At 45.7% G+C, this 22,397-nt stretch overlaps 1 protein-coding gene across 1 annotated transcript; it reads right to left on the reverse strand.

Moving 5' to 3' along the window:
* Positions 1-18,860: 18,860 nt before the first annotated feature.
* Positions 18,861-22,173, reverse strand: LOC100275144 (uncharacterized). The gene is given in 2 exon segments (NM_001149310.1): positions 18,861-19,386; positions 21,378-22,173. Coding segments are annotated over 2 exon segments (1,059 nt in total). The 5' UTR covers positions 22,110-22,173; the 3' UTR covers positions 18,861-19,059.
* Between the last annotated feature and the right edge of the window lie 224 nt (positions 22,174-22,397).

Below are 22,397 nucleotides of genomic sequence, written 5' to 3' on the forward strand. Positions count from 1 at the left end.
TTTTGAACATTTGCCCACTCTTTCCCCTTTAATCCCATGGTTAGGGTTTAAGGGCTCAAGAAGGAATTAGGGTTTTAGAATCTTGTTTATGGGAGAACATTGTATGAAGGATAGGGTTTATTTCTTGTTATGGTTAATGCTTATCCTAACCATGCCTCTAAAACTTTGAGTTCCTTCACTTTCCATTTTAGCATATAGTTTGGGTAGGACACAAATGTGCTTCTTTGGCCAGGGCTTTGGGTAACACCTCGGGTGTTACAGCCCTCCCCCCTTAAAGGAATCTCGTCCCGAGATTGGGTAGGGATCCTCTAGTGGGGTACCAAGAAGGTGTGTTAGCGTGTTGTGGTTGCCTTCAACCAAGATTCTCTAGTTAACTGCTCTTCGAATGTCATCCTCTTTGCAACTTCAGAAGGAAGTCCTTCTAGATTTATTTTCACATCTTACTCTACTCTTATTAACTATGTTTACTTATATTTAGATTCAAAGGGCAGGTGGGGGTGGGTGTTTTGGGTTACGTACTGATTCCTTTAGGCAGAAAATCAGAGAAGCGAGAGCGTAGAAAATCCTCAGTTTCCCACGTAGCCTCTTCTTTTGAATGGTTACTCCACTGAATCTTATACATTCGGATTGACCTTGCTCGAGTTGATCTTTCTTTTTGGTCCAAAATCCTGACGTGGTGCTCTTGATAAGACAAGTCTTGTTCTATCTCCAATTCTGATTCAGGTAGCACTTCCGTGGGTAAGCGGACACACTTTTGTAGCTGAGATATGTGGAATACATCATGAATTGCTGACATATAAGGTGGCAACTTCCACTGGTATGCTACGGGTCCACAAGCCTCTTTGATCTCATAGGGCCCAATATAGCGAGGAGCTAACTTGCCGTTGATCCCAAATCTCTGAACACCTTTGGTGGGTGATACCTTGAGATATACATGATCTCCCACTTTGAATTGTAGAGGTTTCCTTCTTTTATCGTAATAGTTCTTCTGTCTGGCCTGAGCGGCTTCCAAGTTCTTCTTAATGACTCTGACTTTCTCCTCGGCTTCAAGTCTAGGTTAGGTCCAAATACTTCCCTTTCTCCCGCTTGTGACCAATTTAGCGGTGCTCTACACCTTCTCCCATACAAGGCCTCGAAAGGTGCCATCTTTAGGCTGGACTGGTAGCTGTTGTTATAAGAGAACTCCACCAAAGAAAGGCACTTATCCCATATTCTTACCATAGTGTAACACACATGCCCTCAACATGTCCTCCAGAATCTGATTTACTCTTTCTGTCTGACCATCTGTTTGAGGATGGTATGCTGAGCTTCTTATCACATGGGTTCCAAGTGACTCTTGCAGCTGCTCCCAGAAACGTGCTACGAACGGTGCTCCTTTGTCTGACATGATAGTCCTTGGTATTCCATGCAAACGCACTATTTGGTCAATATAGATTTCTGCATACTTTTCTGCCGTGTGGGTGGTATGTACTGGCAAGAAATGAGCTGTCTTGGTTAGCCTATCCACAATGACCCAAATAGAATCGTGGTGCTGGGAGGTGTTGGGCAATCCCACAATAAAATCCATGCAAATATCCTCCCATTTCCACGATGGTACGGGAAGAGGCTGCAAGGTACCATCTACTTTCAAATGACTAGCTTTGATTCTTTGGCAAGTGTCGCACTCCTCTACATACTTAGCTATTTCTCTTTTCTTTCGAGTCCACCAATATAAGGATCTGAGGTCATGATACATCTTGTTACTGTCGGGGTGCATGGAAAATTTGGAAAGATGAGCTTCATCCAATATTTTCTTCCTGAGTTCTGGATTTTTGGGAACAACCAATCGGTCTTCAAACCATAGAACTCCCTTGTTGTCGCGACGAAAGCATTTGTACTTATCCACCTTTTGTTCGAGCATCTCTTTAATGACTTGAACCCCCTTGTCACCAATCTGTGCCAGGACTATCTGCTCATGTAGAGTGGGCTCTATTGAGATATAATTTAAGGTTCCTGGGGAAATAACTTCCATGTTCAGCTTGGGCAACTCGTCACACAGAGTGGCGATCTTAGAGTCTATAGTTACACAGTTGCATTGGGCTTTTCGACTTAAGGCATCTGCCACAACATTGGCTTTGCCAGGATGGTAATGCACTTCCAAATCATAGTCCTTGATCAATTCCAACCATCTTCTCTGCCTCATATTAAGATCAGCCTGAGTGAAAATATACTTGAGACTCTTGTGATCAGTATAGATGTTACAATGAGCTCCCATTAGATAATGTCTCCATATCTTCAGAGCATGAACTACTGCTGCTAACTCCAGATCATGTGTGGGATAGTTCTGCTCAAGAGGCCTGAGTGCTCTCGATGCGTAGGCAATAACTTTGTTGTCTTGCATCAAAACACAACCCAATCCAGTGCCAGAAGCATCGCAATACACGTCGAAAGATTTGGTGTTGTCAGGCTGTGCTAGCACGGGTGCTGTTGTTAGATGCTGCCACAATGTATGAAAGGCATCCTCGCATTTCTGACTCCATTCGTACTTTACTCCCTTCTTCAACAATTCAGTCATTGGCTTTGCAATTCTGGAGAAATCTGGAATGAATCACCGATAATATCCTGTCAATCCCAGAAAACTCTGAATATGTCGGACGGTGGTAGGAGGCTTCCAATCCATCACCTCTTGCACTTTTTCGGGATCAACTGATACCCCATACTGAGAAATGGTGTGACCCAAAAATTTAATTTCCCTCAGCCAGAAATCACATTTGGACAATTTAGCATATAAGCGATGATCGCAGTCGCTGAAGTACGATGTGTAAATGCTCAGTATGCTCATCTTCATTCTTTGAATAGACCAAGATATCATCAATGAAGACCACCACAAACTTGTCCAGCTCTAGCATAAATACTGAGTTCATCAAATACATAAAATATGTCGGGGCATTGGTTAGCCCGAATGACATCACTAAGTACTCATAAAGTTTGTATCTGGTAGAGAAATCTGTCTTCGGAATATCACTGGCTCTGATCTTGATTTGGTGATATCCAGAGCGAAGGTCTATCTTGGAAAACACCTTGGCTCCCACCAACTGATCAAACAATACATCAATGTGGGGCAACGGATACTTATTTTTGATTGTCACCGCATTGAGAGGGCGGTAATCAACACACAATCTCAGACTCTCATCCTTCTTTTTCACGAACAAGGTCGGACATCCCCATGGTGAAGTACTTGGGTGAATGAATCCCTTGTCCAACAACTCTTGTAACTACTTTTTCAATTCTGCCAACTCTACTGGAGGCATCCTATAGGGTCTCTTAGATATAGGTGCAATTCTGGGTTGCAGTTCAATTGCAAACTCTATGTCTCTGTCGGGCGGCATCTCTGGCAATTCGTCCGGGAAGACATCAGGGTACTCACAGACCACTGGAATCCTTTCTATGGGTGACTCTACCATGGTGAGGGCACAAGAATGGGTACAACCCTGGTTAGGCAAGTACAATGTGATTTCTCCACAAAAAGGTGAGTGTATTTCAATGGCTCTTGCTGCGACATCAATCAAGGCATGGTGTCGTGATAACCAGTCAGTCCCCAAGATGATATCCACGCTCTCCAATCCCATGATCAGGAGAGTGGTTTTAAATACAAGACTACCCAACTTTACTGGCACGCACCGGTTGAGTTGATAGGTGGCAACCCTGCCTCCTGGTGTTGCAATTGTAATGTCCCCATTTGTGTGGTAAAAAGTTAGCTAACATTTGGCACTAAATTTTGCGCTGATGAAGTTGTGTGATGCACCAGAATAAAAAAGAATGACTGCAGGATAATTCAAAACAGAAAAGATACCGGTCATGATGGGTGCTCCCTCCGGAATATCAGCCAACGTGGTGAAGTTCAGCCTGCCTTGCCTCACTTGCACCCTCTGCCTCTTGCCTTGGTTCTGATTTGCATTCTGCCCCTGCCTCTACTGGTTCTTGGGGCAATTCTTGGTGTAGTGTCCAGTGCCACCACAAGTGAAACACCTGTTGTCATTTGCCTGACGGTACTGCTGTTGTGGCTGGTTGTTGTTCCTCTGAACTGGGGGTTGAGAGCGGTTGGGTGCTTGTTGCTGATGTTGTGGTCGGATCACCCATCATCCTTGCTGCTGAGGTCCCCTACTCTGAGTGTCGGACACAATTCGGAAGCGCTGAGGCTGGGCTAAAGGTCCTGCCATAGGGGTCTTCCTCTTCTTTTCGACCTGGCGGGCTGTGATGCAGTCTTCCTGAGATATGGCCATGTTGACTAACTCATTGTAGCTGTTGGCCCTGACTGTGTTGAGACGATCGCGGAGCTTAGTACTGATGCCCCTCCTGAACCTGTCCCTTTTCTTCTCATCCATGTCAGCATGATAGCCTGCATACTGACACAGGTCATTGAAGGCTTGGGCGTACTGCAACACTGTACGACTCCCCTGAGTGAGTGCCAGAAACTCATTGAGCTTGCGGTCCTTGATGCCTGCTGGTATGTGGTGTCCTCTGAATGCTGCCTTGAACTCTCCCCACTCAACCACGTGGTCAACCGGCTGCATAGCGAGGAAGTGATCCCACCATGTCCGCGCGGGTCCGCGAAGCTGCTGGGTGGCGAAACGGACCTTGGCCACATCTGAACAACCTCCGTTAAGCAATGGGAATTTGGATTTCACCACCCTGAGCCACACTTCAGCATCAAGTGGGTCCTCTGCCCGAGTGAACAACGACGGCTGAGTGCTGAGGAACTCCTGATAGGTGGCCGCTGCTGGGGGACGCTGATGGTGATCACCACCACCATAGTGCTGGGGTGGAGGCTGACGCTGAGCTAACTGTCGCAGAATCTCATTCTGCTGAGCCATTAGCTCTTGCATGGTAGGAGGCGGTGGTGGTGGAGGAGGAATGCGCTCATTCTGTCCATGGCGCGCTCTTCCGGCCATCTGAAATTTAGGATGCTCTTAATATCATACTTTTGAAATCAAGAATTACACATGGTAAAAGATTTTTAAGTGACAAGGTTTGTAAAATGTCAAACATTTCCTTTCATTTTCACAAGAGGTACCACATGATATAATTTCCTCCATAACTTAAAACAGAAATCACCCATCACCCATCAAGCCAAAAGAGTTTTCTAACAGTTACAGCAGTGCTCAAAATACTCGACTCTCTCTATCCTAGTACCTCAAAGGTGCAAAAGCTAAGCTAGTTTCGAGGAGTTCTACTGCCGCACACTTCTACCCGAACTCTGAAACCTAATGGGTAAAAAAGGCAACGCTAGACTCAGGGGAAGGTGGTCTCTCTAAGCCAGCAGTGTCCAAGTTGGATGCAGGCTCCGGCTCCTCTCCTCCCTCGATGTCTACATCTTCATCGGCCCCTTCTGCCTCCATGTCTTGAATTTCCTGATGGTGCATATCCAAATGCTGGTTGGCTTCCTCAAGCTGTTGTTGCGTGGTCAGGAGCTGATCCTCCAGAACCTCAATGGTGTTCTCCCTGGCCCCTACCTGATCCTCAAGCTCTTGGATTTGAGTGGCCATCTGCTCCACCTGGAGGTCCTTCTCCACTAGCTCACTGGACAGGTCTACCACAAGGTCCTCCTTGTTATCCAAAGTGATCTTGGTAGACTCCACTATTCCCATCAGTTGGGACATTGCCTCACCTCGCACCGCTTGCAGACGATACAGGGCATTCATGCACCGCACCGTCAGGTGAGCAGTCTGCCCCGGGTAAAGAGCCCACACATCCTTGGCATGCTCCACAAGATCCTTCCACATTGGGTCGTCCTCCTTCTCAGCGGGGAATAAGCCAATGGGATGAGTTGATAGCTCCAAGGGGTGAAAACCACAAAAGGTCATCAGCACATGGAGAGCGATGGACTCGATAGTATCTTCAGCCCTGAACCCGAAAGACTCGGAGTCCAACGAACGCCAGCCCGGCTGCAAGGGATGAGGCTCCAAGGTCATCCTCACCCTACAGCGGGGTACCCGGTGCTCCTCGAACAGCTGCACCGCATACTGGGGAGGCGTAGCATAACCGGCTCCCTGCAGTACCTCCCACAAAATGCGGGGAAAACCCTCTCGTGCAAGCCCGTCCGTGTGGGAGTGCGTGTTCCCTCCTTCCGAGGATTCATGAGAAGTCATCTGTGTATGGGTAAATGTAAGCAAAAAAGAAAAAGAATTACCAAAATAAAAGGAAACTAGTGCTTGGCTTTCCCATAGTTAAGTTGAGATCTTTGATGCAGAATTAAATTCTTATTATGGGTGTCTCTTTGATTATATAGCTTTTTATTTATATTGTCTTTTTTTACTAAGTAGCTAGAAAAAAAATAATGCATGCATGCTCGTCCTAAGCGACCTCACATCAAGTACATGGGGGTATGGAAATCCCCTACCTATATCATAGTAGCATGTAGGGCATATTCAAATAGCCACATAGCTACCCATCTAGTATCCTAAGGCTTCACGTTCTATGTCCATCCTTATCGTCTTACCGATCTATCCAACATTGGTTTCTAGCAAGTTTTACTTTTTTGAAAAGGATGGTAATTACGACTTATTGATTCCTCTATGGTGGTACAAACTCCGATACCAGCTGTGGCGGAACCACCCGAATTATTCCAACTTAAGTGCCTAAGTCCCACCTTGAAGGCTAGACTACACTTAAATAGGAATAAAACATCAGTCCCTCGGATCTAGTCCGATAAGGCCACTAACAGAATCAAGTACCACATACTCACTCGAAGGTGAGGCACAGAGCAAATACAATAAAGCATAAAACCATACATTACAGAAGTACTTAAGATTATTACAACATCATCGGAGTTTTTCAAAAGTAGTCATCATTGTTTGGAATGCAGTGGAATATAACTAACGGTAAATAAACGGAGGGATGGGGAAGCCTGGCCCATCACTCCTCATGCTCCTCCCCTGCCGAGGTAGGGTCCCACTCGAATGTCCAACCCGGTGGCAAGATGGACGGCCAAGTCACTTCAGCAACCATATCCTCCAGAGAACATGTAAAAATTATGCCACAAGCAAGGCTGAGTATACTAATACTCAGCTAGACTTACCCGGTGCGAGGAGTCTACTCCTCCACCTCTAGACATGCAGCTGTTTGGCTTAGGGGTTTTGGATTGCCAAAAGCACTAGCTGAGTCTAAAATCAAGTTTTAGCTTTTCAAGTTTTAGTGTGACTCTCTTAAAACTAAATGTGTACTTAGCTAATCATACATGGTATCAAGCATTTTAGCAATCAACATCTTTTGCCAATCAACACATTTCCACTTGTTACTCAATGTAGCAGCATGGATCAAGCAGTCTCATTAGCTGCGAGAAGCAGACGATTCGAATCGAGTTTTTAAACCTTGCAAGGTAAACCTAAACACATGACGTGGCGAGGCCCTCTGTCCCCACACACATCAACCGTCCCCATCGATTCCCCGTCAACATAACAGGGCTCACCGCCTTGGCGTACAATGCCTCACTGACCCCGACTGCCGTTGTGTAGTGACCGCACTTGTCCCCACCATAACAGGAATGGGAGACCACGTCTCAGGTCGCATGAGGGATAAAGTCTGTTGCCAGGTTCACTCAGGTACTAGGCTTACCGATTTACCATATTTCTCGGTATGTGCTTAGTACGTTCAAACGCTTGACACACGGTACCACCTTAATCCTTATTCCAATTTCCGTCTTGTAGACAACGCATCCCCATGGACCGTTGTCCACAGACCATCATCATTCCGATATAAAAATGGATACAATCAATTCCTGACCTCGCGCGAGTGCTAGAAAAATCACTCGACTTCTACCGAGATCCCTAAATAGTAAAGCAGTTACTCGACCTAGCATACTAGTATCCATCTCAAAAGGAATCCTGAGTTCATGCAACTAGGGTTTCAATCAACTCCTACATTTAAGTGCATAATACAATCCTACAAACATTAAGTGCAGTAAAATAGCATATATAATGGTTATGCATAAAACCGGGGCTTACCTTCCAAAGTTGGGGTAGGCAGATCCTCGATGGCAGGCTCTGGTGCTGGCTCCTGGACTACCTCCTGAGCAACTCCTTGCTCCGGAACGAGGATGTACTCTCCATTGGTGAGATTACAATCTATTGAAATGCAATGAATAAGATATATGCATACTAATGATATGGCAATTTGTAAATGCTACGTATGGTGGAACAATATTAAAATAGTGGGTACACTAGGGTTTTCTTTGTCGAATGGTGTGTTAAGGGTTTCATACACTCATCTTAGGGTCTTGAATGAACATAAAACTTGCAATCACCTCCTTTCTGTTTTATGGGACTCTAAGGAGGATTTAGTTGTACATTATTAATTTCTTCCCCAATTCCCCTTTTACTTTCTATTATGCTTCTTATTGAGTGCTTTTGAACTACCATGGCAATTGAGAAATTTCCAAAAATATTACAAAAATTTCAGTGGGTAAATATTGACCTCTGTAGTTTATTCTAAAAATTTGAGGTTGGAATTAATTTAGATATTCCTTGTGCAAAAATAACAAAAGTAAGGGTAAAAGGACACTTTACACTATAGCTCTAACTTAGGTGAGGTTTCTGGACCAAAATTTATTTTTTGCTAAGATTCATGGGTGATAATAGGTCTCTGTGCCAAAAATCACAGAAAAAGACCCACTGGGTATTTAGTTGTGATTTTCTAAAGTTTAATGTCACAAATGTACTTATAACTAACTTGTTATTTGAAAAATGTCAAACAACAAAACTTATATTTTTCTTAGATTCATACTTGCATATTATTAGTTATCACAAGAATTGTGGTGGGTTATTCTTAGGGTTATTTTTCTAGGATTTTTCTATGTTTTCATTGTTTTCATGAAATAAAATGTGGTGCATTTCTTTTGTACTAATGGAGGGCTCAACAAAATTTTCTAGTGAACTATGTTACTAAAATAAGCTAGCAAAAATGTGGTTGTCCTCTGGTTTTTATTTTAAACTCTCTTTTTCATTTTCTTTAAGTTTGAATCAAAACAAGTTTTAATGGTAAACCCCTCCCTAATCTGGTGCACTGAGGAGTTTATTATTTTTAAACAGGATAGTTAGTGGTTAAGTATCTCTCTAATTTTTCTTAACCTCAATCCAACAGTATAGCTATTTTTCCCTTCCTTATTTAGCTTTTGGTCAGTTTACTATTTAAATCAAAACTTTAAAAAGTCTTGCAGTACCCTGGGTTTTTGGTATTTTTCCTAAGTAGTTCATATTATTTAGAACCTAGCAAAATTAGTTTGACCAAATTTGGCTGGATAAAATTGGATTTATGAAATTTGTAAGCTCTATCTGCATTTAAAAGAATAATGATTAAAAGGTTTAATGAAAAACCAGTTTACACCGAGGCCCCTGGGGTTTCCCTTAACTAATTCTTTAAACCATACCCCTGTGGGACTATTCCTTTGAGTCACTGACTATGCAAAACCCACCTCGGCTTCTTCTTATTTCCAACCGAGCTCCCTCCCGACTTGAAATAGTAACCGCGGAGAGGAAAAAGGGTGGCGCGACTTACCGGTGGCGAGGGAGTTCCGGTGAAGGGTAGGGTTAGATCCGGGAGGTCCTGGCAGTCACGCCGAGGTGCGACTCGTCGACGGTGATGGCCGGAATCGATCTGACCACGCGCGCAGGCAGTCGGCCTCGTCGGCGGCGTGCACTCCGGCCTGCTCACGACGGTATTGTTCAATCAAGTGGCACAGGAAGCTTCACGGGGTGCTAAGGACGCAATAGGTGCAAGGAATCGACGAATGACTACCGGGGAGCTCGGTCCACATGCGACGGCGGCCGGTTGAAGTCCGGCGACGTCGATCTGACGCCTCCGGTGAGGTAGAGTTCAATCCCCGGTTCTGGGAGCTTCACCGAGGTTCGTAGAAGCTAACCCGAGGGTCGGACGGGACGGGGAGTGGCTGGTTTGGCCGGTCTACGGTGGTCGTGGCTTGCGCGGCCGCTGGCACCTCGCTCACGGGGCAAACTCCGGCGAACTTGAGCTCGGGTTAGGTCAGTGACGTGCGGGGGTGTATGGTCGAGGCCGGGATGGCTTATATAGTCGCAGACGCGGGCGTGGGCGGAGCGCCGAGGGCGTGCTCTGGCACGCCAGAACGCGTCGAACACGTGTGCGTTTGTTTCTGCCCTTGTTCAAATGCCTGCTGGGATCACGAACATGCGAATCTCGCCAAGGTCTTGTGCAAGATTTCTTCCTGGAACCTAGGGCTAGCTAGTTCGTGTAAGTTACAAGGGAAGATTTGCCCTAGATCACAAGATATGTGGGTGCCAAGTCAGGTCTGTCGGCACTGTTCATCCGAGACAAAACTGATGTCAAACCTTGTCAAATGGCCTTGGTTTGGGTTCAAATTTTTCCAGGGTGTGCCTTAGGTAGTTTGGCCACTTTTTGTTATTTGGGCCAAGGTGTTTTGGCGCCAGCACAAAGGTGAACACCTTTGATCTTTGGGCTAGGGTGGTTTTGGGGACTTAGAGAAATTTTGATGGCTCTAGTGTGCTTTCCACTTAGTGAACTATTTTGAGGTTTTTGTTGGGTCTTTTTGCAATACTTCTCTTAATAAATTTTGTAGCTTTACTAATACACTTCATCTTTAGTAAAGGTCCCTTTTTGTGTTTTGATCATTTGCCCACTCTTTCCCCTTTAATCCCATGGTTAGGGTTTAAGGGCTCAAGAAGGAATTAGGGTTTTAGAATCTTGTTTATGGGAGAACATTGTATGAAGGATAGGGTTTCTTTCTTGTTATGGTTAATGCTTATCCTAACCATGCCTCTAAAACTTTGAGTTCCTTCACTTTCCATTTTAGCATATAGTTTGGGTAGGACACAAATGTGCTTCTTTGGCCCGGGCTTTGGGTAACACCTGGGGTGTTACATAGACACTAATCCTAACAATTGCGTTGGGTGTCAATTGATGAAGGTATATTTCAAAATTCTTCAAAACCTCTCCTATCATATCATAGAGAGGGAACTGAAGCCCTGCCCTGAAGAAGCTTTTAAACACAATAACTTCATCATCCTATGGCTCTAGAACCACTTCTTCGCTAGCAAAACGAACGAGCCTACTCTTGGCTTCTCCAAAGTAACCCATTTTTTTCATTATAACCATATTATCCGCTGTCACAGTAGATCTACCAAAGTCAAGGTGACTAGGTTTTTCTGGGATCAAGATGGTGTAATCTTCTTCGTCTTCATTTCCACTTCCCTCTCCAACTGTGATTCTGAAAATCGCCTAGAGGGGGTGAATAGGCAAATCTGAAATTTATAAACTTTAAGCACAACTACAAGCCGGGGTTAGAGTTAGAAATAAAGTCGAGTCCGAAAGAGAGGGCGAAAACAAATCACAAGCAAATGAACAGTGTGCCACAGTGATTTGTTTTACCGAGGTTCGGTTCTTGCAAACCTACTCTCCATTGAGGTGGTCATAAAGACCGAGTCTCTTTCAACCCTTTCCCTCTTTCTGGCACTTTTCAACCCTTGCACCTTATTATACTCCTCTCGACTTAGAGAGGTGATGAGTATAGTAGTTGCTCGGGAATTGAAGTGTTGGATTTGGGCGAATTCGTCCGCATCATAATCTTCATCCCCCACGAATGGTACCTGTGCTCCAAATTCAACAATGTCCCATATGCTTGTGTGGAGTGAGGTTAGGTGATATTTCATCATTTCACTCCATCTAGAATAATCTTCACCATTAAAAGCCAGTGGTTTGCCTAATGGAACGAAAAGTAATGGAGTATGTTTGGAAATGCGAGGGTAGCGTAAGGGGACCTTACTAAACTTCTTGCGCTCATGGCGCTTAGAAGTGACGGACGACATGTCGGAGCCGGAGGTGGAAGGCGACGAAGAATCGATCTCGTAGTAGACCACTTTCTTCATTTTCTTCTTCTTGTCGCCGCTCCGGTGCGACTTGACGCGGGGAGGTGATTCCTCCCTCTTCTGGTTGCCGGACTCCCCCGATGGAGCCTTCCCGTGGCTTGTGGCGGGCTTCTCGCTGGTCACCATCTCCTTCTTGGTGTGAGCTCCCGACATCACTTCGAGCGGTTAGGCTCTAATGAAGTACCAGGCTCTGATACCAATTGAAAGTCGCCTAGAGAAGGGTGAATAGGCAAATCTGAAATTTATAAACTTTAAGCACAACTACAAGTCGGGGTTAGCGTTAGAAATAAAGTCGAGTCCAAAAGAGAGGGCGAAAACAATTCACAAGCAAATGAAGAGTGTGACACGGTGATTTGTTTTACCGAGGTTCGGTTCTTGCAAATCTACTCCCCGTTGAGGTGGTCACAAAGACCGGGTCTCTTTCAACCCTTTCCCTCTCTCAAACGGTCACTTAGACCGAGTGAGCTTCTCTTCTCAATCAATTGGGACACTTAGTCCCCACAAGGACCACCACACAATTGGTGTCTCTTGCTTTGATTACAAATGTCTTGGGAACAAGAATTGGGGAAGAAGAAAAGCGATCCAAGCGCAAGAGCTCAAAGAACACGGCAAAACTCTCTCTTCTAGTCACTAATTGCTTTGAGTGGAATTGGGACTTGGAGAGATTTTGATTCAATTTATTTGTGTCTTGTATTAAATGCACTAGCTCTTGTATTGAATGTGTTGGCTGAAAACTTGGATACATTGAAGTGTGGTGGTTGGGGGGTATTTATAGCCCCAACCACCAAAGTGGCCGTTGGGGAGGCTGTCTGTCGACGGGCGCACCGCCACCAGACACTGTCCGGTGCGCCAGCCACATCACCCAACCGTTGGGGTTCGACCGTTGGAGCTCGGACAAATGGGGCCACCAGACAGTCCGGTGGTGCACCGGACAGTCACTGTTCACTGTCCGGTGCGCCTTCTAGCGCCTGCTCTGACTCTGCGTGCGCTGTCCACGCACTGTTCACGCACTGTTCACTTTTGTAGACGACCGTTGGCGCTGTTAGCCGTTGCTTCGCTTGGCACACCAGACAGTCTGGTGCTACACCGGACAGTCCGGTGAATTATAGTGGAGTGGCTCCCCCAAATTCCCGAAGCTAGCAAGTTGGAGTTGATCCACCCTGGTGCACCGGACGCTGTCCGGTGGTGCACCGGACAGTCCGGTGCGCCAGACCAGGGCAGCCTTCGGTTGGTTTTGCTCCTTTCTATTTGAACCCTTTCTTGGACTTTTTATTGGTTTGTGTTGAACCTTTGGCACCTGTAGAACTTATATTCTAGAGCAAACTAGTTAGTTCAATTATTTGTGTTGGGCAATTCAACCACCAAAATCATTTAGGAAAAGGTTTGACCCTATTTCCCTTTCAGATTCCCTCAGCTTTGGTAGTCAGATTACCTTCAGCAACAGGCTCTTCTGATACAACAAGACTCGACTGCCTCATCACCTCTGATATTGGTGTTGTCTCAGTTACTTCGACCTCGTCTCCCTCGCGAGACACTCTAGCAGCCGATCGCATTCTGGCCATTTCAATGTTCACTTTTTGACGAAGCTAATCTCAAATGATGAAGTGTTTGCTCGAGAGCGCAATGCAGAAAGCTTTGGCTATGGTTAAATTTTTTAACAGCACAACAGTGCAATGGCAATGAATGCTGTGGTAACTCCTCACCAACCTGTCTGTTTATATAGTGCCGCAGGGGGGAAGGTGAACTGCCAGGCTGCTCGCACTCGCTGAACGATGGACCGTCCGGCGCCTGGAATATTACAATCATTTCTCGGCAACGAGCTCAGGGAAGGTGTTTTTAGGACCTTCGGCATTCCGAAGCCTTCGTGTTTTTCATGGATCGAGCTCGTTATGAAAAACGATCTAGCACCGTGAAGGGGTTACTGTTGGGGGCCTTGTTCTTCGCTGAAGGTCCTCTAGGCAAAAACACCTTCGGCAGGCAAATGCATAAGCAAGTGCAACATGAAGATATAAACCGAAGCTACGGTTGAAGGAGCTTCGGCATGGTGACATGCTAAAGACGAAGGACGATACCGACTTAAAGGGGAAAAGACTGTGTAGTCCCTGATGATCTGTACTTTAAATATAATTAGTTATCAGGGACATGGATGTAATTTTGTCTGGGCTGTGTCCCGTGCCTATAAATAGATGAACAGTACCCCCGTATTGTTCACGCTGAATTATAATCACTCTTGCGTCACTCTTGCTTTCCCAGCTTCTGTCAAGCCGAAGGTACAAATGTAATATAAATACTATTGATGTTTATCCATGTTTATAGACAAAGAATATAAATAATCTAATGATTTGGATTGATTGTTTATATTTTTTTGTGTTTCATATGTTTCTGTTTACATCTTTGCTTACTGAAATGATGAAGGTATGCCCTTTATGACCTTCGTCTGAAGATCATTATATCCCAAGAGAGATAATGCTTCGAAGGACGAAGGTCTCTAATCGTTAACAATTGTGTTGCTTTGTTCTTGGCGTATAGCATTTGAGAACAAGGACCAACAGCGGGCCTTCTCCACATGCAAGTGGTGCTCCGCTTCCAGCTCCTCTCGGATGCTCCCCGCCATCTCCACTATCGAGCTTCCGACCAAAAACGTCGCGGGCCTCCTTCCCTCCGGTACGCGGTGGCGGCCGTGACACAAATTCGATTGTCACGGTCCCGCAAGACTCTCGCCCCACTCGGTACAATTAAAACGGCTCACGCAAGAGCCGAGGGGTTGTGCGTTTTTTTTCTAAACTCACTCAACTAACTAAGATTCACCTAGAGCAAGCGCATAAGTAGTCTAACTAACCTAAGCAATTCGCAATGCACCTACGCTAATTACCGAGTGATTCTATTAAGCACTTGGGTGTTTGAGCACTTGGAAATGTCTATAATATGCCTTGGTATGTTGCTTGGGCTCCCACACCTTCAAATGGTCGGTTGGGGCGGTATTTATAGCCTCCCCCACAATTATAGTCGTTGGACAGAAGCAACAACTTTCTGTCAACAGGCGCACCGGATAGTCCGGTGCACACTGGACAAGCATTGTTCACTGTCCGATGCCCTGGCCACGTTAGCCGACTGTTGGGGTCTGCAGCAGTCGACCGTTGGATCCGACCGTTGCCAGACTGTTCGGTGCACACCGAACAGTCCGATGTTATAGCCCGAGGGGCGCCTATCTACGTGCCCCTCCTCGTAGACTGCCCGGTGTCCGACCAGACAGTCCAGTGCACACCGGACATGTTATTGTTCACTGTCCGGTGCACCACCAGTGCGTTGGCTGACTGCCCACTTCATGGATTTCTTCACTGTTTCTTTTGGGCTTCTTTTACTCTTGAGTCTTAGACTTCTACACATCTTTTATGTCTTCTTTTGAGGTGTTGCATCCTCAGTGTCTTAGTCCAATCCTCTTCGCATCCTGTGAACTATAAACATAAACACTAGCAAACACATTAGTCCACAGGTTATGTTGATCATCAAACACCAAAACCTTTTGAGCCAAATGGGACCGGGTCCATTTTCCTTACAACTTCTAAAGCACTCATGCTCCGGGCTAGGGCAATTTTCTTTTTCCTTCAAATGGGTAGCTTTATTTCAATAAGAACCACTCTCTACTGAGACGCAACCACCTTTTTAGTCGATTCATCTTTAGCCCCAGTAGATGCCCTTTGGCATCTAGTGGTGACCTTATACCATTTTTGCCTCCCCACGTCTTATTGCGGCTTGGTAGGCCTTTTCCTTTTCTTCCCCCACCTTGCGCTAGTCGCGTGCAATCTGGGTAAAAGAATGCAATTGCACCAAAAACCTAGTTCAATATTTGTTTTTCTTGGCCCTCGAAGGCAGCCATTAGGGTCTGGTCCTCCTTTCTAACAAAGTTGCCAAACACTTTGTTACACTTTGCCTCAATGGCGTCCAACCATTCATCACATGGTTCTCCAAAAACTTTTTTGAACTTGTATTTGTACTTTAATCTTACGAGGCTTCCACTTCCTACCTCTTGCTTCATCAGACTTCCATCCTTTGGCTCTAACATCGTCCACTTGGCTCGGAGCGGCCAAATATTGTATGTCAAATGCTCCTAAACCAGGTCTCTTGCGCAAATATAGCTGCAGACGATATTAAAGGCAACCATGGCAGCCTGAGCTTCGTCATTCATGGAACAAGCTAGCCTCTTGATGCCGAAGTTAGGCTTGGCAAGCCTTTGAATGATGCCCCTGGTATCCTCCCACTTTTCTAAGTCATTTTTCAAGTAGAACCATTCCTTCGTCCAGGAGTTGGGTCACTTGATACGATATGCCAAGATAGGGAAACGAGCCTCTTTCCAACACTAAAAAGTATAACATCTGATGTTATTATTTATTTGCTCCTTCGCCATTGCCTTTGTCTAATAGTGGGGCTCATGGATCTGGTAGAAACATTTGCCTTCACGCCTTAGCTCCTCACAGCCTAGATGAAGATTCTAAGCCTCATTATTGTGTTGGTGTCAGATAATGAAGGTATATATCATACTTTTTCAACACCTCTACAACCATCTTGTGAAGCAAAAATTGGAGTCCATCTTTGAAGAAGCAACGCTATGCCCCCATTTCATTCTTCTCTGGCAGAGGAGTAGTATCTTCTCCTTTGAGCCTGATCATATCACTATCACTAATATACTCCAACCTTTTCATCACCTCAATATGTTCCTTTTTCATGGTCGATTTTCCAAACCACGCGTGGCTTGGCTTCGACGACTGATCTTTGTCGTCATCTTCTTCAAATTCAAACGCTTCACTATCCTTGCTAGACTATTCGGCCAGATCAGATAAGATGTCTCCAATAACTACGTTGGCCATAACAGAACCTTCAACCACCTCAACCAAAGCGACGCTTGCAGCGACTGGGTTTCCTCTACCCTCCCAGCAACATTCGAAGATGCCACAATGGCCAACTTTGTGCTCCATTTATCCTCTGCCGTCGTTGATGAAACGAAGCTTGCAAAGCACGAAGCTAGTGAGAAATCAGGAAAGACGAAGGGAGCTTCGGAGGCAGAGGAAGCAGGGACATTAGGTTGGCAACAACAGTAAATATCGTGCCTTGCTATCAATCTATTGTCTTGTTACACAGAAAAAGTACATGAGATTAGACGATTCACACTATATTCACCCACTGCGAGTGGACCCCATCCCTTTTATTCATACAAAAGTGTCTTTCCAAACATTTGTTTTTAATAATGAGCTCCAGAAAGGTGTTTTCAGACTCTCGTCATAAAGCATCCTTCATTTGTTTTGCGATCTGAGCTTGTTATGAAAAATGAACTAATACCGCGAGGGATACTATTGGGAGCCTACTCTTGTCGGAGGTCCTCGAAACACCAAAATATCAATCGTCTCCAAGTTTGTTTCAGGTGCCCCGAAAGAATGATAGAATGACCTTCGTACAAGCAATGTGCACGAAGATGGGTTCGTAAGCTTTCGGATCTACGATCCAGGAATGAAGCTCCCGATCGGTCGAATGAAGAAGGCGTTAGACTGATCAGATGAAGGGGAATGCATGCTCAACATGGCTATAAGGGAAAAGGTGATGATGCCTCTAGTAGTATTTGTGGTTTGTATGTGTAAGAACTAAGGTGCTGTTTGGTTTGGTCTTTTTGTCCCGGTATCAGCTTACGACGCGAATATATTGCGTTGCTTTGCGTTTGGTTGGTTCACTCCGTGATGAATCACTGCGGAATGAGTTCCCATCCTGTATAAACTTGATACCGTTTCGCTTCTACCTTTATCGAGTCCCTCGCGAATTGCCTCCACGGTTAATCCAACCAAACAAATAGCGCTAATGAATCAAACGCAGCAGCTAGCGCCGGCAACCATTGCCATTACCGCTACCACTCTATCAACCCAACCAAACAGCACCTAAGTGCATGGTTGTAATTTCGCACGAAGTTGTACATTGAACCACCACTATAAATAGAAGCACAATGTCATGCCCGGAGGACGCTTGCAAACAAAATTGCTCTACCTCCAAAGATAGGCTGCCTTATCACCTTCATACTGCTGTCACAGCCTTTGAATATATAATTGTAATCACTTGTTTAAAAAGGAATAATAAAAGAAGTGTATCAATAATGAATTGTCCTGAGTATCTTTGCCTACCTTGTTTCTTTTAAATCTGTAAAGACCTTCTTCCTTCAGTATATCTCTCATGAGACATATTTGAAAGGACGAAGGTCTAATGCAATTAATATGTTGCCTTGTTTTGGTTCGTCAAAGAAATAGGACCAACAATTCAAGCCACTACAATTAGGTAAAGGATCAAATATATAGTTACAACACTAAAGTGGTCCACCAAAACCTACATCTTAATTCTAAATCTTGTCTCAACTAGACCGAAAAAAACACCCAATAAAATAAAAGACTTGTTCAGTTGCACAAGGATTGAAGTATGTTAAATCCATTTCTATTCAATTTTGACTAGGGAGGAATTTAATCTCGTACAATCCTTTTCAATCCTCTTCTAATTGAATTCCATATAGAGGAGTGGATGAAGTGGGATTGAGATGTATTTTCACTTTTATGGATTTAAACCAACTCGATCCCACCTAATTCATATGGATTAACCTCAAAACGGACAAGCCCTAAGATGGAATCTACGAGAGCATGCCACCTCAATTAGTCTATTCACAATAGGAGTTCCGTAGCACTCTTTCCAACGCTGCCACATCATCATAAGTGCTATGAAACTATGGATGAAATAATGTCTTTCAATACAATATTTCACGTCACTATTTCATAGGCTAACATATCAATTAAACGTTGCAATTCAATGGCCAATAGAAGTTAGTAAATTATGTGAATATGAAACAGATCACTCTCAACGGAGGTTTCACACGGTTTTCAAGACCTTAGAAACAAATTGACATAGTTTCATCTAAAAAAATCTGATGTGGCACACTATTAAATGTGCATGAAACCACCATTAAAAATAGCCTTAGACGAAGGAACAAATATATAATTACATCATTAACGAGGTCCACCCAAAACCAGCGTCTTAATTCTAAATCTTGTCTCAACTAGACCGAACAAAGAAAAAAAGGTACGTACTAGTAGTAATAAAGAGACCATGCGATGCGACACATCGATTTGGAAGCATTCTATTAGGATCAGCAGGACAAGACAATGACGGCAGCAGCGAGGACCACCAGAAGCAGACTGCCATGGGCGGAGGACATCGATGCGGACGTGGCGCCGTTAATCTGCGAGGAGGCAACGGCCACTGGTAGCTCATCGTCGGCGGGGAGCGAGCAGGTGGCCGGGTGGCCCGCGCCGGCCTCGTCGGCCGCCATGAGCGCCTGGATGACCGCCGTGGCCGCCTCGCGGTACCGCGTGGGGTTCCGGTTCAGCAGCCATGTCAGGCCCATGAGGTGGCAGTCCTCGCGGTGCTCCTGCTTCGCCTTCGCCGACGACGTGGCGTTGCTCCTCCCACCCAGCTGCAGCCCAGGAAACCCAGTACAGGGAGTCAGTAAACAAATTAACAGCGACGGTAATTTTTTACATCGCGAAAGGACAGAGATTCCTGCGGAGGTAAAGGACACAAGACTCCGAGAGAGGACGGGGCCACCGGCCATGGCAATGGCGGTCCTCGTGCCATCGCTCTCGGAACAGTTGGCGCACGCGGAATCGGCGTGATGTCACTGCTATCACAAGCTGCTTTCTCGGGAACTCTGAATCCTCATGTGACCACGCATGGTGACATGGTGCGTCCATGTCCAGGCCGCAGCAACATGCTCCGTAGTAAAACAAGGCAGATGAAATGGGCTCGACATCTCTGTCGTCCTTCACGGTCGTAAAGCTCACGGTCAGATTAGTAGCAAAAGCAGATGACTCGGTGCAGTCCCGAGGGGGGGTAATGGAGGCTCTGTGACTGCGATGCTTTCTAGGTGAAAAAAAAAGAGATGAGTGGAAAGAAAAGGAGCGTCTCGAGTCCAGACGCTGAGTGGTAAAGGCAGCGGCCAAAGTGAAAGTGAGAATAAAGGTCCCGGCATGGCGTTCTGGAGCAGATCATGCTGCAGGCCCTACCCAATACCCATCCATGAGCCCCGGATTTCTCGCTACAAATCTCATTGGAGTAATGCGAGTTCACGTGCACCGGCTCATTGCAGTAATGCTGCTACTGTACTCTACTCTACACTCTGTGAGAGTACTCCAGTAACTACTCCTACCATGCAGTTAATCTTCCGTTACAGTCTTACAGAGAGTGCAAGTCTGCCGATTACATACTAGTATAAAAGTGTATGAGTATAAAGTAACATGCATATGTAAGTAAGTGGAACAAGCTTATGATTTAATAAACTATTTTAGATCATAAAATGTTTTAGCTTTTCTAGATACATATTATTTTCTACAGATTTATGTATAAACTATATATTTTTAGTAAAAATACATCTCATAATTTTAGAATAGAGGGACTATATGAAATTTTGCCTGAACATTTTCTGTCTTTCTGAGACGGCCTCTACTGCAGGTCAGACGCCCTCTACTGCAGGTCAGGGACTAGAATTTTCTATGTGCGCATGTGATGTGCACGGCTAAAGGATAATAGAAGGCAATTCCCTGCTAGTACATGAGAAGCATCAGCTGCTCACAATGGGGGAAAAACCCCTTTCATCATGTTTAATCTGTACTCGATTCAGAAACACACTAAACTCTTTCTGACTTACAGTACAGAATACTAATAAGGCAGCGATCTACTACTTTGCATTCTACTACCGGAGACCTTGTGAACTCTTCGTGGCTTTTTTTCTCGAATTTTGTTTGCTCTCAACAAATACTGGGACCGCCTATTTGTCGATTGTCATGGATATACATTCCTTATTAATTTTATATCTTCCAAGATACTGAAAGCTGCAGGTTTGTCATGTTTCTCACATAACGGGTCGTACAAAATGAAAATGTCATACATAAATACATGGATCTACCAAGTTACATGGTGACACCTGTTTTATTCCAGATTCCTCTAAAAGTGGAACAGACACTGTTGATGCATGAAACAGATATTGTATTATACTATTTGTCTAGATAGGAGTATGCAATATACTAATACAATGGAGAACCCCACTTCTGATAGTTCAGTTTAGGATAGTACATACATAAGCATGCATTTCATCAATAGAAGATGCCGTCAAAATATCTTTTTGAAATCATATTGGATGCGATTATATTCTATTTTCTGCTCTTTCATATAGAACGTAAATCAGTAGTTAAAAACTAAAAATGTTCACAATTTTGACACCTACAGACCATAAAAACATAATCTTCATGACTCATGAACAATTCAACATTTTGAGTAGATGCAATTAATATTGCGTTTCCCATTAGAAAGGATGGTAGTTTAGGCAAGTGCACATTCCAATGCAGCAGACAAGATGCATTCATGCATCAAGGGAAAAAGAAAAGAAAGCTCTGTTGTGTTGTGTCTCACCTTGCTGAGCGCCCGCAGGCACCTGGAGCAGCCGGCGAGCCCCGGCAGCGCGCAGTCCCTCTCCAGTCTCCTTGCCATCCGGCCCTGCGGCGCCGCGCACGCAGGCCGCCGCAGCCTCACCCCGCAGTAGCAGAACGCTACGTCGCACGCCGCAGTTCCGTTGCCAGTGCCGGTGCTTTCGCCCCAATGCGGCCGCGGTAGCGCCACCCCGGCCGCCCGCAGCGCACGGTCCGCCGCGCCGGCGCATTCCTCCGCGTCGTCCGGCAGCACTGGCAAGTCCACCACGGCGGCGGCCTCGGCCGACGCGGCCACCGACGCTTCTCCGACGCCGCTGCCCGAGAGCGCGGTGGGCGCGTACGCAGTGTACAGCCACGCGGCGAGCGCCGGGCAGCATCTTAGGCGCGGCGGGAGCGTCACGCCACTCCCGCCGGCATTGGCGTTGCACGATGCTAGGACAGCGGGAAGGAGCGGAGGCGACGGGGTGAGCTGGCAGACGGAGGTGGCAGCAGCCGCGGCGGCCTCTGACTGCTCCGGGAAGGCCGGGATTGTGGAGGCGACCCCGGCTGACTGGGTCTGCGTGGGCGAGGTGGCGCCGGCGGACGGGAAAAGCAGCGACGGCTCGAGCGACGCTGGGGCGGGCAATGCCGGCCACGCCGTGGCCAGCAGCAGGAGGCGGGTAATGATGGTGAGCAGCACCAGCAGCTCGGCGGTGTAGCGGTGGATGCCCGGCATCGTTGGTTCCTGACCTGCAGGTGACTGAGAACGTTCGGCTGCTCAGGTGACTGAGAATGGACAATGGAAACAGAATCTAGCACTCCAAGGCTCACATCAAACGTTCGAGTCGAATACACGTTTGGGACTTTTTGTGTGTTGGAGTGCCGCTTCGCCCGAGAAGCATCATGTCAGTCTTTGTTATTTTCCTGAGCTAGCTTAACAGCTCAACTGAAATATCTGAAATGCCCTGCCTGGTAATCATCCATGGACTGAAACATGAACATCATCCTGGTTCAAATGATAATT

The sequence above is a fragment of the Zea mays genome, chromosome 9 (assembly GCF_902167145.1).
Source record: "Zea mays cultivar B73 chromosome 9, Zm-B73-REFERENCE-NAM-5.0, whole genome shotgun sequence".
In the NCBI taxonomy this organism is placed as follows: Eukaryota; Viridiplantae; Streptophyta; class Magnoliopsida; order Poales; family Poaceae; genus Zea; species Zea mays.